The 14,867-nt window shown below is 42.2% G+C and overlaps 2 protein-coding genes across 8 annotated transcripts in view; both read left to right on the top strand.

The window, feature by feature from the left end:
- TCP11L2 (t-complex 11 like 2) overlaps nt 1-13,239 on the top strand; it is a 45,833-nt gene extending 32,594 nt beyond the window's left edge. For all 4 annotated transcript variants that reach the window (XM_082419471.1, XM_082419468.1, XM_082419469.1 and 1 more), the window contains 2 exons: nt 773-945; nt 5,457-13,239. In XM_082419471.1, the coding sequence (XP_082275597.1) occupies nt 773-945; nt 5,457-5,701 (418 nt within the window). In that variant the 3' untranslated portion in view covers nt 5,702-13,239. The remainder of the gene's footprint in view (nt 1-772; nt 946-5,456) is intronic.
- POLR3B (RNA polymerase III subunit B) overlaps nt 13,105-14,867 on the top strand; it is a 115,127-nt gene continuing 113,364 nt past the window's right edge. For 2 of the 4 annotated variants that reach the window (XM_082419371.1, XM_082419374.1), the window contains exon 1: nt 13,105-13,238. In XM_082419371.1, coding sequence (XP_082275497.1) covers nt 13,167-13,238 — 72 coding nt within the window. In that variant the 5' untranslated portion in view covers nt 13,105-13,166. Of the gene's footprint in view, nt 13,239-13,344; nt 13,646-14,867 lie in introns of those variants that run through there. The other 2 variants (XM_082419372.1, XM_082419373.1) reach the window with 2 other exon arrangements.

The raw sequence follows: 14,867 nt of genomic DNA, 5'->3' as shown, positions 1-14,867 counted from the left end.
GTTGTCTTAAAGACCCTTTCTGAATAGTGAGCAGCAATTTTCCATCATCATTCCCCAATAGTGTGGATCCAACAAACGCTGTTTCTAATTACACCTTTTTCCTTACCTGTTAAATAACCTACCACTAACTACTTTTTACAATTTTCTGGACTGTATATATTTGGGATTACTGATCAGTTACTTGAAAGTAACAATGCGAAGGAGTTTCTTACCTTTCATCATGATAGGTCAAGAGTTTTAGGTAACTTGTCTTTATGGTATTGGCTTCTGAATATCTTCATTTCTTGTTTTTGATTGGTGTTAGAGATTTACTGCTCAGGCATGGATAAAGGAATTGATAGTACATCATTTTACAAGCACATTAAAAAAAAAAAAATCTATGAATGAATCCACTCAGACCAGAGGGTTTATTTTAAGAAGTAAATAGGTTACTTTTTAAAGAACCTACTCTTTCCCTTTCTGATAGCCCTGCCTGAAGATGGGGTTGCAGACTTATTTTCAGAGACCACATTTTTCTGTCTGTGCTTTCCTATTTAAACATTACCCACAGAATTGAGTGGTTTTAAGCATTTACAAATCTGCTACATATAAAAGATGGTTGGGAGGAGTTACTATTTTCTAAGCTCATTCTAATAGAGGTAATTATTGTCTGTATAAGGGAAAGTTGGTAGACATTTGAAATAAGTTGGTATATTTTTAAAACAACAACAACAACAAAAATCCTGCTAAATAAAAACTATCCCTGATGGGATTTTTGTTTCACGTTTTGTAGGACCTTTAACTTGAAGGAAGTCCTAAATTCTATCGGTGTTCAGACTTGTGTTGAGGTAAACAAGACCCTGATGGAGAGAGGTTTACCTGCTCTAGATGCTGAGGTTCAAGCTAATCTTGTAGGTCAATTCTCAAGCATTGAAGAGGAGGACAATCCTATCTGGTCCTTGATTGGTGAGTCTTCATGTTTTTATTGGTTTCTGCTTCAATTCCAATTTGCTTTACCATGCTGGTTTTGGCTAATGTTAAGTGTCAGTCAAATTTTAGTCTTAAACAGATTACCTGCTTCTTTTGGTGAGTGAATAAATATTGAAAATATGAAGAAAGCATTAATATTCTCAAAGGTTTGGGACTCATTGCTGCTTCTGTGTGTATATGTAGCAGAATGGGGGGATGTTTCAGAGCCTTCTACCTTACTACCCAGCCGATAGGTTTTTATGAAGAAAATAACATCATGCTGCCAGTAATGTTAAATTCCTAGATCAATAGAGCAATCCAAACCAGCTGGCAGTATGTTCACAGAAAGTAGACACGGGCTTTGCTGGGAGCTCACCTGAGTGAGCTGAGGGCCCTATGTTGGTCAGGCTTAGACAGACAGAGTTAAAAAGACCCTGGAACTGAGAGGCATAGTGGGTAGACTTTTTTTTGTACTTGATTGCTAAGAAAATGAATATCTTAAGGTCAAGTTGTATTGGTGAGTTGGGGAGAATGTATCAGTTAGGACTTTTTCTATTACTTGTGACAGAGAACCTAAGCTTCTAAAGTGGCTTAAGCAAAAAGGGAATGTATCTGCTCATATAACAGAAAAGAGCAGGGTGGGATTGGCTGCTGGTACAGCTTAATCAGAGCTTAAACTATGTCCTGGGCGCTGGTTTCTGCACTTTGGTCCCTCAGCACTGCCTTCCTCTGGGCTGGCTGTCTCCATGGATAGTCTCTTCCCAACATAGCAACATGACTTCAGCTCCAGCCTACATCTTCCTGTGTTTAAGTCAAGCCAAAAAAAAAAAAAAAAAAAAAGGAGTCAGTTTCCCTCCCCTCTTAGCTCAGACAGTGACCCCAGAATTGAGTCTCATTGACTCCAGATGGTGGTCATGTCCCATTGTTGACTCAGTCATGGTGGCCAGAGGGGAAGAAACTTAAACTTGAGATGTGTTCAATTCCTGGAGCCAAGGTGAGTCAGCTTTACCTGTAACACCTGGTCTGAAACTAGGGAAGCGATCTTTTTCCCCCAAACAAGATCAGGGTGCTGTGGCCTTAAGAAGGGGAAGAGGGCGATGTGGGACACAAAGCAAGTGTCTACTGCAGAGGGTGAGGAATGGACCAGACAGGGGAAAGAGTGTGGCATGCGAATATACTAACATTCCGGGACTAACCTGCAAGTTTTCAAAGTACAGCACTGACTTCCCTAAGAATACAAGTATTTGTTATTATTTAGTTGAGGCTCTTAAATAGTTTCTCTCATTCTTATCCCTGGGGACATGGGATGCTGGAGATCTAGGCCACCCAGACCACTTAATAGCTCTAGGCTTCAACCCCACCCCCAAGAAAAGAGCCGTCTGGTGTGTAGCATGTGGGCTGCTGAGGGGTGACGGGTGAAAACAGTAACACAGCATAATCGCAGCTGCCTGTGGCTGAGCCCTTCCCTGCGTAACCTTCACTGCTGACATGCATCTCATGGCCTGTAGTCTCCAGCTGTACGCTAACACCTGGGAGACGGTGTTCCCCGGAGGAAGAGGGGCAGGCCGTCTGCAGTCTCTGCCACGTACCAAGAGACCCCCCACTAGTGCACAGGCCTCACGAGGACGGGGCGCATATTTGCTCACTGCTATTTCCCCATACCATGCTGGGCCCAGAGATGACCTTTAATAAATATCTGTGGAATGGGTGAATGCATGGAGACTTAGAGCAGGTAAGTAACTCTCACCTGAGGTCGCATAACTAGCAGGTTGCAGAGTATGGCTTCTTCCTGAGCCTCTCTGACTCATATTCTTAACTGCTCTAATGGGCACTACAGTCAAAGCTGGAGCCCTGCTGCTCACTGACAGGGTGGCCAGAGCATCGGGTGTCCTCCATGCCCTTGCTTTAGATCAGGGAAGTACTTGCAATGTCAAGGGAGAGGGAAGCTGAGGTTGAGGAGATGCCCCACCCCAAGGTGGCCTCTTAAAATCCAGTCAAGCAACTTTTTTCCACCCAGCTCTCCCCAGTCCAAGTTTCCTGTTCTTTTGCAAACTGGAAGTATTTTGTAACCTCATTCAAAGTATTGTTGCCTAGCAACTTGAATGACTCACTTGAGCGTCCCTCCCTGGGCTCTGGAAGCCAAGGGCACGTCTTTGGCAGGGGCTCGGTTTGGCTGCTCCTAAATGGACAGACGCTTCTGTCACCTTAGTCTTGGCCTAAAAACTGACTCATCCGCAGAGGAGATAGAACCACTTGTCAGCATAATAACAGTTTTGAAAAAGTTTCATTCTTTAAACAGCCTTGTGAAAAGTGTTTGGACCATATCTGTGATGAAAATAGATGCGGCTTTTGAGAGTCGAGCAGCCAGCCTAACGGGGAATTTAGTAGACAGTTTCCTCTTAATTCTCTGCCTGCAGAGGAGCTGGAATACACTAAGCACTTAGAGGGATCCCTGGGGCAGAAGAAGGGCTCCAGTTTACCCCTGGCTTTCCTCCCCTGTAGTTCATGGTACCCACAGTCTGCCTTCTTTTGTTCTTAGTTGATGTGCTATTTGTTTACAATGGAATTACAACTCCCACTGTGTTCTTAGCCATTAAAACAGGTAATTAGAGAGGGAGTTTTCCTTCAAACCATTTTTTTTCAAATATGTACCAAAACCATGTAAAAATGATTTATGGATTACCTGCTGTGTAAATTATTTGCATGCTAATAGCCACCTACATTTTTAAAAAGTAATTTTCAATTATACAAGTGATACATCCATGAATAATTTCCTCTTGTTGACAAATTATGGATAAGGCCCAAGTCATCTTTGACTGCCTTCTCCAGCCCCCATTCCTCTCTGGCTCCCATTGCTTTCAGTTTGGGGTTTATCTTTATAGACCTTTTTCATTCCAATCTCACTTTAATTCAAGCAGCATTTATGACGTGCCTGCCACATGCCAGACCAGGGATATTATAAGACAAAAAAAATAGCCCTGATCCTTAGAAAGCCCACTGCCTAAGAAGGGAGAGATAAATTCTCAAGTAACAGTAATATGGGGTGATAGTGTAACAGTTGCTAGGAAAAGCCACAGAAAGTAGGTGACTTTAGCATCAGCATTGAAGTATGCTCTCGACTTGGGCAGAGATGAGGTGAGATGGAAAGGCTAGTCTAGTAAGAGGAAACAATTTGGGCTAAGATATGGACATGGGACACTGGGGACTTTGAGTTCTAGATCAGGTCTGGCTGAAACGTGTGATTTTTGGGAGAAGTGTTTAGAGATAAGTTTCAGTAATATAGTTATCTGTATTCGATGGAGTGTATTTTCCTTAGTAAACTTCCTTATTTGTGAGATTTCTGTTTCCAAAGCCAGAGAACATCCTTGGAGCAGCATGGGCTGGGGCATGTAAGGCTTGTCCAGTACCACTGCAGCTTCACTTATTTATGCATTTGCGTGCTTCTGTGAAGTCGTCTCAAATGCAGATACATTGAGGCACTGAAGCAGGAAGAATGGAGGAGGTGGCAGTGCCAGTTGGGGTGGCCCTTCCTTAGTGACTCCAGATTGTTGCCCACATGGGGGGTGATCATATAATTTATTTTCCACCCCAGGACACTTTTGAGAGTGCTCTTTTTAATTATGCCAGGACAGCAGGTGCCAACTTTAACTGTCCTGTGAAAACTCAGACGTGTGCTCACCCTTGCCATGCGGCGGTTTGGGCCCCCAAGTTTGCCAGATCTGTAGATTTTTCAAGAAGAACCAAAAATTTGATTTTCTATGTGAAATCCCCTCATTTTAAATGACTTCTATTTTTAAAAAACACTACGTGGACCAAACTGGCAGTGCCAGTTTACAAACTCAGCTTTAGGATACATAACTAAAATTATGGACATTCAGTTTTTGTAAAAGATTCCCCACCCCACCCTGAAAACGCTATGCATGTTTTATTAGCTAGCTATTACTGCATAACAAATCACCCTAAAACTCCGTCACTGCTTACAAGTCTGTGGGGCAACTGGGTAGTTCTTTTGGTCTTGCTGGACTCACGCGTGCATTTGTGGTCAGCTGTGGCTTGGGTGGGTAGCTCTGCTGATCTTGCCTGGGCTCTCTTAGGTGTTTGGGAGTTGGTTGGCTACAGGTTGGTCTAGGATGGCCTAAGATGGAACAACTGGGCTTCCCTCAACATGGTCCCTCATCAGGCCCAGGCTTGTTTACATGGTGGTGGTAGGCAGAGAGAGTGGGTTCAAACCATGCCTCTTGAGCATGGAACTCACATACCAGCACTTCTGCCACATTCTGCATTGGCCAAAGCAAGTCGTAAGGCCATCCCTGCTCCAAGGCATGGGGAAACAGACTTCAGTCTTTGATGGGAAGAGCTGCAAGGCTACTTTGGAAAGGGCATGAATATAGGGAGGGGTCAAGAACTGAGAATGTTGCCGCAATTCACCTACCACAATTACTATTCTCATTTTTTTAAATCACGTGCTTTAATAATGGGACAGATAAAGATGCCTTCTTTTTCCCCAGAAAAACGAATCCAGCTATACATGAAAAGCCTACTTTGTCTGCCAAACCCTCAAAAATGCATGCCTCCCGTGCCAGGAGGCCTCACTGTCATTCAGCAGGAGCTAGAGGTGCTAGGCTCGCAATATGCAAACATTGTGAATCTCAACAAACAAGTGTATGGACCATTTTATGCAAATATACTTCGAAAGCTGCTCTTCAGTGAGGAAGCCACGGGGAAGGCGGAAGCTTCATCATCTACTAACTAAAGAGGAACTGACGTTGGATAAGAGATTGGAAGCCCAGCACTTCGGTACCCAGTCTGTTTCCATCCATGGCATTTCAGATGCGGCACGTTCTCAGTCCTGTCTGTGGCACAGCGTTAGCCCAAATCTGTGTAATCCAGTAATATTAGCATTGCAAAGACATGCACGTCGTAATGACCCTGTTTGTGTACCATCTACAAGTCCAAAAGAGATGTTTTTAATGAACAGAAAGCAATTTGTAATTAATTATATTACCTATATAATACTTGTAAATGTTTTCTTAAGCATATAAATCTGGCTTATTCATTCAACCCGTAAGGAGTTGTATTTCACATCAAATCTAATGATTTTTTTAACTTTGGTACAGCTTCTTAAAGGGTTGAAAGTTGTGAACATAACCAAGGGGATTGATGTTCTGAATAAATGATGTGAAGTAAGGGATAATCGTATTTGAAATGTACAGTTAAATTTTATTAATGTGTAATAGAAACTTACACAGTATAAGTCCTCAAATTCTACAAATATACCAAATCACATTTTGTGATACCAATTGTATTTGTTTAGAATTTCAATGTATTAAATACATTTTAAAGCTACATACAAATTTTAGATAAAACCTCCCTTGTTCATTTAGTGAAAATAGAAACAAACCCCTTCTAAAATTTTATTCGAAAGGGTGGATTCTTCTCACTTATCCTGCTCTCTGAGGGAAACAGTTTTTGCACACATCTCTTCGTGAATGTCCCTGCATTTCTCAGGCCATTGATAAGGTTTATATAAGATTTTAATATTTTTACATAAGGCAGGAGTGGTTTGAATTGTTTTACTTGTAAGAAGAAGAAAAATTGATAAAACGATATCCCCATTCTCAGTGAAATTCATGTCTGAAAAAGAAACAGTTGAACTTTGGAATTTTTAACCATATAATGTGCTAGCAAATGCCTTCTGCGCTGATTAAATTCTTAACCTGCTGTGACCAAGATGCTCTTCTAAGTATCATCATCATTTGCCATGCTTATGCATTAAATTAAACTTTGCCAAGCTGGCACTGGTTGTCAGGATTCTAGAGAAATCTGCATACCGTCCTGGAATTACATACTTCTTCCAAAGTGTTAAGAGAAGTACTACCTTTTGGACGGACTCAGCCTGGAAAGTGCTTTATTTGCATGAAATGCATTTTGATTGTTTGGTTTTCTGAGGACTCATTGAACCTTAGTAATTTGATGGGGAAGAGTGGGTAGGAAGTAAAAAATAATGCTCCTTTCTTCCTCACCACGACCTTCACCATTATGGTGCTACCTAATTATTTGATAAAGTTCTAGGAAATGATTGTGTGAGTAAATTATCTCCGGTCTTTACATTTTGGAGGGATCTGCCAGAATTTGAGGAAATTTTGAAAGTCAGTTTTTTTTCTCACATGACCAATACATAAATCAGCCATCCTGTCCATTTGAGCAGCTGTGTATAAATGGAATTTTACTGAAGAGCACATCATTGGTCTCACCCATTGTTTCCCTCTTCCTGTATTTCCATTCTGCCTGTTTCCTATGCTTAGAAATCATAAGGTGCTGTAGATTTTTGTTTTCATTTTCTCTTAAGTTGAAGTAGTTTTCAACTGTGTTCACTTTGGGGCCTGGACAGCAGGGAGGGTCTGACAGAGAAATGTAATGTGTAGCATAACTTTTTGTTGCTTTCTGAGGTGAACTGTATATTTAACCAGAAGACCAGGTGGTACACTTTTTTATTATCAGATTGGAATCCGTCTGGTATTCTTATATACTTGATTATACTGTAGTTGCCAGCAGGAAAACAATGTGCAAACATTTTTTTAAAATGCATTTAACATGAAGGGCATTCTGCCTTTTTTTTTTTTTTTTTTAAGTGACAAAGTAAATCTCAATGTCTGGATTTAGGCAACTACGTTTATTAGGATTTTAAAATCCTATCCCTTAGCGTGTTGTTTATTTGGTTTTTACTGAAATGTTTACTTCTACTTTTGAGAATTTTCTTAACATGGTCTTGTTTTGTAATGTCAATTTTATTAAACACCATACACACATTTTCATTCTTCTACTGCTAAAACATGTATTGTGTGCACTAGTTAAATTTTAAAACATTAAAAATTATTTCAAGATAGCTGGTGTCTGTTTGTTTTCTAAACCACCTTTGGGTAACTCAGGGCTGGAATACTGCACAGTCTTTATTGCAGTTGTTTTAGAAGGATTCTTCTGCTGATCACCAGAGCCTCACAGACCATCAGGTCATGTTCATTCGTTCATTCAGTCAACAAATAGCTATTGAGCATCTACGGTGTGCCAAGAAGTATCCTAGATCTTTGATACACAGATGACTAGACAGACACTGTCCTGAAGAAGTTTGTAACCTAGTAAGAAGGACAAACTTGTGAACAATTGCAATAAGGTGTAATTCGGGCAATAAAACACATACACGTAGTGTTAGAAGAAATACTACCAGACTGTGTTTCGTGGAGGTCACCCTTGAGCTAAAGCATGAAGGGTAGGCAGGAACTTGCCAAGAAAGGGAAAGGCACAAGAGGCCAAGTGCACAGTGGGTACGACGGTGTGGAGAAATGGTAAGCCAAGGGTCAGCCTATAGAAGAGGGGAAGTGATGAGAGGGGAAACAAGCAAGGTAAAAGGCTCTGGGATGTCATGCTCAAAAGGGAGGGTTTTGTCCTGAAAGAGATAACCATTGAATCTTTTGAAACAGGAGAAGGTTACAAGCAATTTATGTTTTGGAAGGATTGCCCTGGCAAAGAACACTTGCTGTTGGTGCTAGAATATTCTGTGTTGTGTGCGTATGTGTATACACACTCACACATGAACACATGGCACGAGAGTCCATGTAAAAATGGACTCTAGCTAACAGAAGCAGAAAGAGAGTTTATTGGAGAGGTTTAAGTACCTCATGGAATCTGTTTTACCTGGGAATTAAGCTTGGAAAATGGGTAAGAACCAAGGCAGTGCAAGCATAGGACCTCAGCCAAGCTGGATTCAGAGATTGTTTTCTCAATTGTCCTTGCTGCTTTGCCTCATTTGCTCAAGATTTAAAGTCTCGGATATCAACATTCAGTTGGAAGAATCTCTGTCAAGCGCCCAGGCTCTAATTTGCAGGGGATGGAACAAGACAGTAGCTGACCCTTAGACTCCTGTGTTCCCACCAAGGTCACCCAACTAGGGATTTCTTCCAAACAGGAAGGAGCAGAAAGAGAAAAACAAATCCACTATCATGTGCACTCATGAGGTCTTTAAAACTTGAATGGGAGAAATGTGTGAAGAGGTCCCCCAATCCAGCATCACCTCTAAGAATGACACGAGAAGATGATTCCAGGAAGGGCATAGTCATTGAAGTCAATCTTTATTGGTGTGTGTAGATGAACTGCTGAGCAAAGCCTCAGCATAACCTTATTTCTCAAATTGTAGTTCAAAGTTTAGGAAGGTTCGTGTGTGTGTCGAGGACCCTACTCCATTCAGCCACTTAGAGACTCAACTTCCATCCATCTTGTAACTCAACAGTCCCTGAAACCTTCAGCGTCTCCTTACTCACTCAGAAGATAAGGGAAAGAAAAGGATCACCCACTTCTACTCATGGTGCATTGGCCAGAACTAACTAGATCGTTAGTTGATGACTAGATGGCTAGATGGTCATCTGGCCCCACCTAACTGCAAAGGAGTCAGGAAGATGTGCCCAGGAGAAAAGGCGGCCGTGGGTGTTGGGTAGTGGTAAGCATTAGCAACAGTCTCCACCTCGGATGCCTCCAGTTTCCTTGAATAAGCCCTATGAATCCTCCTTTTATGAAAATAAGTTTATTTTTTAATGAACAACAGAACTTACTGCGTCCTTGTGTTAATGAAGTGCTGGGCATTGCCTAGTAGACCATGCAGGAATTACCTGATTCCCCGCCCCACCCCACACCACTTTGGCCATGCCACACGGCATGCAGCATCTTAGTTCCCCAACCAGGGATCGAATCCGAGACCCCTGCATTGGAAGCGCAGCGTCCTAACCACTGGGCCGCCAGGGAAGTCCCATGAAAATAAGTTGAAGGTCATGTGTCTGCTCTGATCTTTTAGTATTAGCTCCCAGAGCACTGTGTTGAGAGGATTTTGAAGCTAAATCCAGGACAAGCAGTAAAGAATTGTGTGGCTGATTGGCAAAATATGCCATGGGTGTGGGGAGTGCCATCTTTTGTGCAACATATTTTTTTCACTTGAATCCTTCTTAAAACTAAAATTCAGCCTGTTCTACCTCTGGGGATGTCAGGTACCAACATTTTCCACTCATTATTCAGTAAAAGCATGGGACTGAGAGTCACAGGTCCTGAGTTTGAATTCACTTCTGCTTCATAGCTATATGACCTGAAGCCAATCTTTTAGTCTCCCTCAACATCCATTTCCTAACCTACCTGACAGCCTCGCAGAGCTATTGTGAGAATCAAATGAGATAATGTATTTGAAATTTTCTACAAACTCTAAAGCATAATGTGGACAGAATACATTACAATAGCTCATTTATTTGTCCTAAATCTCTTTCACGCTTCAAGAGGTTTTAGTATTGTGAGAAGTGATGATTGAGTACTTAAGTACATAAGACCAAAAATTGTCAAATCATATCACACCCGTGGTTCATTAAGCCCAATATTGTCATTGGCAGAGAAACTCAAGGGTACATATACGGCTGCAGTTATTGTCCTTGCTGTCAACTTCAAAGGATAGTGACACACCCAACATGTTCTAATTTCATTTAGTAAATCAGGTATGACTTTATCCTCCATGATTTAATCTAACCTTTTAGAAGGTACGTTTGTACTAGCAACTTGTACCCTCTTGTTCTCTATTTTTCAAGTGAAGCTTTATCTTTTGATGTCTAAGCTTGGTATGTTAGCCTTGTTCAGCTTTCAAGGGAAAGGGACCTAGGGATTTATCGCAAGGCTTTATGAAGAAGAAAGGAAACCTAGTTATCTGTCCCAGCAGCTGCACTTGCCGGCATGGTAGAGAACCTGAATATAATTTTTTTCTTTCAGAATGTAGTAAAATAATTACTTACCCTCTGGCCTAACCACTTTATATAAATGATCTCATATAACTGCACAACCCGCTACAAGGCAGGCTCTATCATTTTTTTTTTTTTAATTTTTAAAATTTTTTGGCTGCATTGGGTCTTCGTTGCTGCGCGTGAGCCTTCTCTAGTTGCAGAGAGCGGGGGCTACTCTTCGTTGCGGTACGCGGGCTTCTCATTGCGGTGGCTTCTCTTGTTGCGGAGCACGGGCTCTAGGCGCATGGGTTTCAATAGTTGTGGCGTGCAGGCTCAGTAGTTGTGGCTCACGGGCTTAGTTGCTCCGCGGCATGTGGGATCTTCCCAGACCAGGGATGGAACCCGTGTCCCCTGCACTAGCAGGCGGATTCTTAACCACTGTGCCACCAGGGAAGTCCCTGTAAGTTCACTTTAAATTAGGGATACCAATCCTTTCTCTTCTGCCAACTTGTATTTCTTGAAAACCATTCATGGTGATTTTTAACCATCTGTTCAGAAAATTTAAAATTTTCCGTGGAATCATAAAACTGTGGCTAGAATTATATTATCCAATCTATGAATATTTTCCTTTATGATTTCTGACTACATTGCTATCCTTGAAGGTGGCCACAGCTCAATGTTATGGATTTATTCACTTTATATTTTCTTCTCAGGTTTTGTTAACATTTAAATATTTAATCTGTATAGGATTTACTTAGATGTATTTTTTTTCTAAATGGCTAATCAGCAGCTCCAACATTATTTTTTGGATAAGCCATCTTTTCCCTGCTGATTTAAAATGTCATCTTTTCATACTAAATTTCTGCTGGAATTTACTCCTGGATCGTCTGTCTAGCCCTTTTAGAATATAACACTATCTTAATTACTGTCCTGTTATGCTCTTCTCTCTAGGTAAGTTAACTCCTCCTCACTTTGTGGTCATTTTAATGATTGTATAATAGGCCATCACACACATGTACCTTAATTTTTGAACCAATCCCCTCCTACTAGGCATTTGGTAAATTTCCTATTTTTTCCATACTATACAATGTGTAGTTTGGGGCTAAATTAAATGAATTCTATGCCTCGGTGGCTCAAGTTGTGCAAATTATCCATTTATCGTTTTCTTTGAATTATTTTTAAAATGACAATACGCGTTGTTGGTCTTGATTGTGGGATAACTGATAAAATCTGTCCGCTGGAGAAAGAAGATATACAGATTGCCAACAAACACATGAAAGAATGTTCAACATCATTAATCATTAGAGAAATGCAAATCAAAACTACAATGAGATATCATCTCAAACCGGTCAGAATGGCCATCATCAAAAAATCTAGAAACAATAAATGCTGGAGAGGGTGTGGAGAAAAGGGAACACTCTTGCACTGTTGGTGGGAATGTAAATTGATACAGCCACTATGGAGAACAGTATGGAGGTTCCTTAAAAAACTAAAAATAGAACTACCATACAACCCAGCAATCCCACTACTGGGCATACACCCTGAGAAAACCATAATTCAAAAAGAGTCATGTACCAAAATGTTCATTGCAGCTCTATTTACAATAGCCAGGACATGGAAGCAACCTAAGTGTCCACTGACAGATGAATGGGTAAAGAAGATGTGGCACATATATACAATGGAATATTACTCAGCCATAAAAAGAAACGAAATTGAGTTATTTGTAGTGAGGTGGATGGAGTTAGAATCTGTCATACAGAGTGAAGTAAGTCAGGAAGAGAAAAACAAATACAGTATGCTAACACATATATTCGGAATCTAAGGGGAAAAAAAAGGTCATGAAGAACCTAGTGGTAAGACAGGAATAAAGACACAGACCTACTAGAGAATGGACTTGAGGATATGGGGAAGGGGAAGGGTAAGCTGTGACAAAGTGAGAGAGTGGCATGGACATATATACACTACCAAACATAAAATAGCTAGTGGGAAGCAGCCGCATAGCACAGGGAGATGAGCTCAGTGCTTTGTGACCACCTAGAGGGGTGGGAGAGGGAGGGTGGGAGGGAGGGAGATGCAAGAGGGAAGAGATATGGGAACATATGTATATGTATAACTGATTCACTTTGTTATAAAGCAGAAACTAACACACCATTGTAAAGCAATTATACTCCAATAAAGATGTTAAAAAAAAAAAAAAATCTGTCCGCTGAGGTTTAAGAATACCCAGGCGAGACTTCCGAGCGACACCAGGGGGTGCAGTTTCCAAGCTCCGCCTCAGCCACATCCGGGTTCAACCGCAGGTTCTGACCGAGAGCAAGCGGAACCTTTCTTCCGCGCCTCCAATTAAGTTGCGCGGCGGGGACTATTTAGGCCACCGCGCACCGCTCTCCCACTGCGCACGGGTACAGCAGTTTGCCTGACGCAGCGAACGCGCGCGTGAGGGTTCTGTTTGCTCCTTGCTTCGTCGTGAACAGCATGGACGTGCTTGCGGAGGAGTTTGAGAACTTGACCCCGGAGCAGCTGGCTGCGCCGATCCCGACTGTAGAGGTGAGGGCAGGGCACGCGGGGAGCGGAAGAGAGGCTGGGATGCGTCCTCGGGAGGCGTTGCCCGGAGAGCTCTGGCCGCGGAGCGGGGCGGGCCGCGGCTCCCGCGCATGCTCAGAACTCCGCGCGCGAGTCCTCTCCGCAGCCGGCCACCGCTTGTGCGTGCAAGGGTCAAGCTCAGGGGAGATGTCAGCCGCCGCACAGACCTAGCGGCCCCGCGCACGGCTCTCGGGTTGGAAGCATTCTTGTGTTCGTGTGTTGTCAGGGGAGGACTGACTCTCGCCCACCTTGGGGGACGTATTGCATCTTTGACGGCTTATAAAGGGATAATGAGGTCCAGGGAGCTTAAGCCACTTTGGTGAGGTCCCACAGCTGGCTGTGGTGGGAAAACCAGATCGTCTGAATCCCAGGCTAGTAATTTCTCCTTTTCACCCGGAACTCAAGTTTGGGCTGCAGGAGTATTTTAAACGCCGAGAAAATTTACTCCAAATTTTGCCTAGGTGTTTTCGGGGGAGTAACCCCGTAGCTTTCATCAGATTCTCAGGAGTTAAGGATAACTGCCCTACAGTGAGCTGCCTAATGAAGTTCAGATGTTGACGTAATTTTATTTTCTGCAAAGGTACATATAACTTCTCTGGGCCTCAAAATCTTAGTTGGCATGGGATGGGAAGTGGAGAAATAGTCAAGGGAGAGATTCAAGTAGAGGGAACAGGACACTGGAAGCCTGGAGGCAAGACCATCTGTTTTTAAGGAATTAAATCCAGTAGTACTGGAGTGAAGAAAAGTAGAGGAGAGATTAAGGGTGACAGATAAGGGTCCTGATTATGAAAGGTTTTGTTAGACATCTAAAGGAGGCCTGGGATGCCATTGACAAGTTTAAGGAGGAGAATGGCCGACAGGATCAGTAAATCTATTTCTTTAATAATTATTTGGCAAATAATGGAATTACAATCAGTCTGTTAGATTCAATCTGTGCGTGCCTGCAATACACTGCTGATCTTCATTGGGCAATACTGGATTTTTAACTTTTTTTTTTTTAATTGAAGTATAGTTGATCTGAATTTTTAGCTCTTGAACAGCTATTTAAGAGCCAGCATTTACTGAGCACATATGTGCCAGCTCTGTTCAAGCCTAACGAGCATTATGTTATTTAATCATCTGAAGCAAGTAATATTTTTGCCCCATTCTGCCAATGAAGATTTTTAAGGCCCAGAGAGGTTAAGTAACTCACCCAGTTTCAGAAGGCTGTTAAATGGCTGATCTGTATTTTGGACCCTGGCAGTCAGACTCCAGAGCCCTCATCCTTAACTGCTGACTGGACTGCTTCTCCAAAGAGCTGAAGGAATAAGGCTAAAGGATTTCTGTTTCTTGTCTGAATTTGCACAGCTGTGAAGTGACCAGTACTACATTTCCAATCTTCTGATTCAGGAATAACAGTTCCTTTTTCTGGTCCTCTGCATCCAATCCACCGTCCCATCTTAAGGGCCCCCAACTACAAAACGTACTCAATTTTGAAACTTCATTTCTCCTGTTCTCCAGGTCTGAACCACTGTCATCTCTTATTTCCTGGGCTCCTGACTTGTTGTCCCATTCCAACAGTCTGTTCTCTGCTCTGTAGCCAGAGCCATCAGT

Source organism: Balaenoptera physalus, assembly GCF_965194825.1.
Source record: "Balaenoptera physalus genome assembly, chromosome: 13".
Taxonomy (NCBI): domain Eukaryota; kingdom Metazoa; phylum Chordata; class Mammalia; order Artiodactyla; family Balaenopteridae; genus Balaenoptera; species Balaenoptera physalus.
The sequence above is the reverse complement of the archived record's forward strand: the minus strand, read 5'-3'. Positions and strand labels throughout refer to the sequence as shown.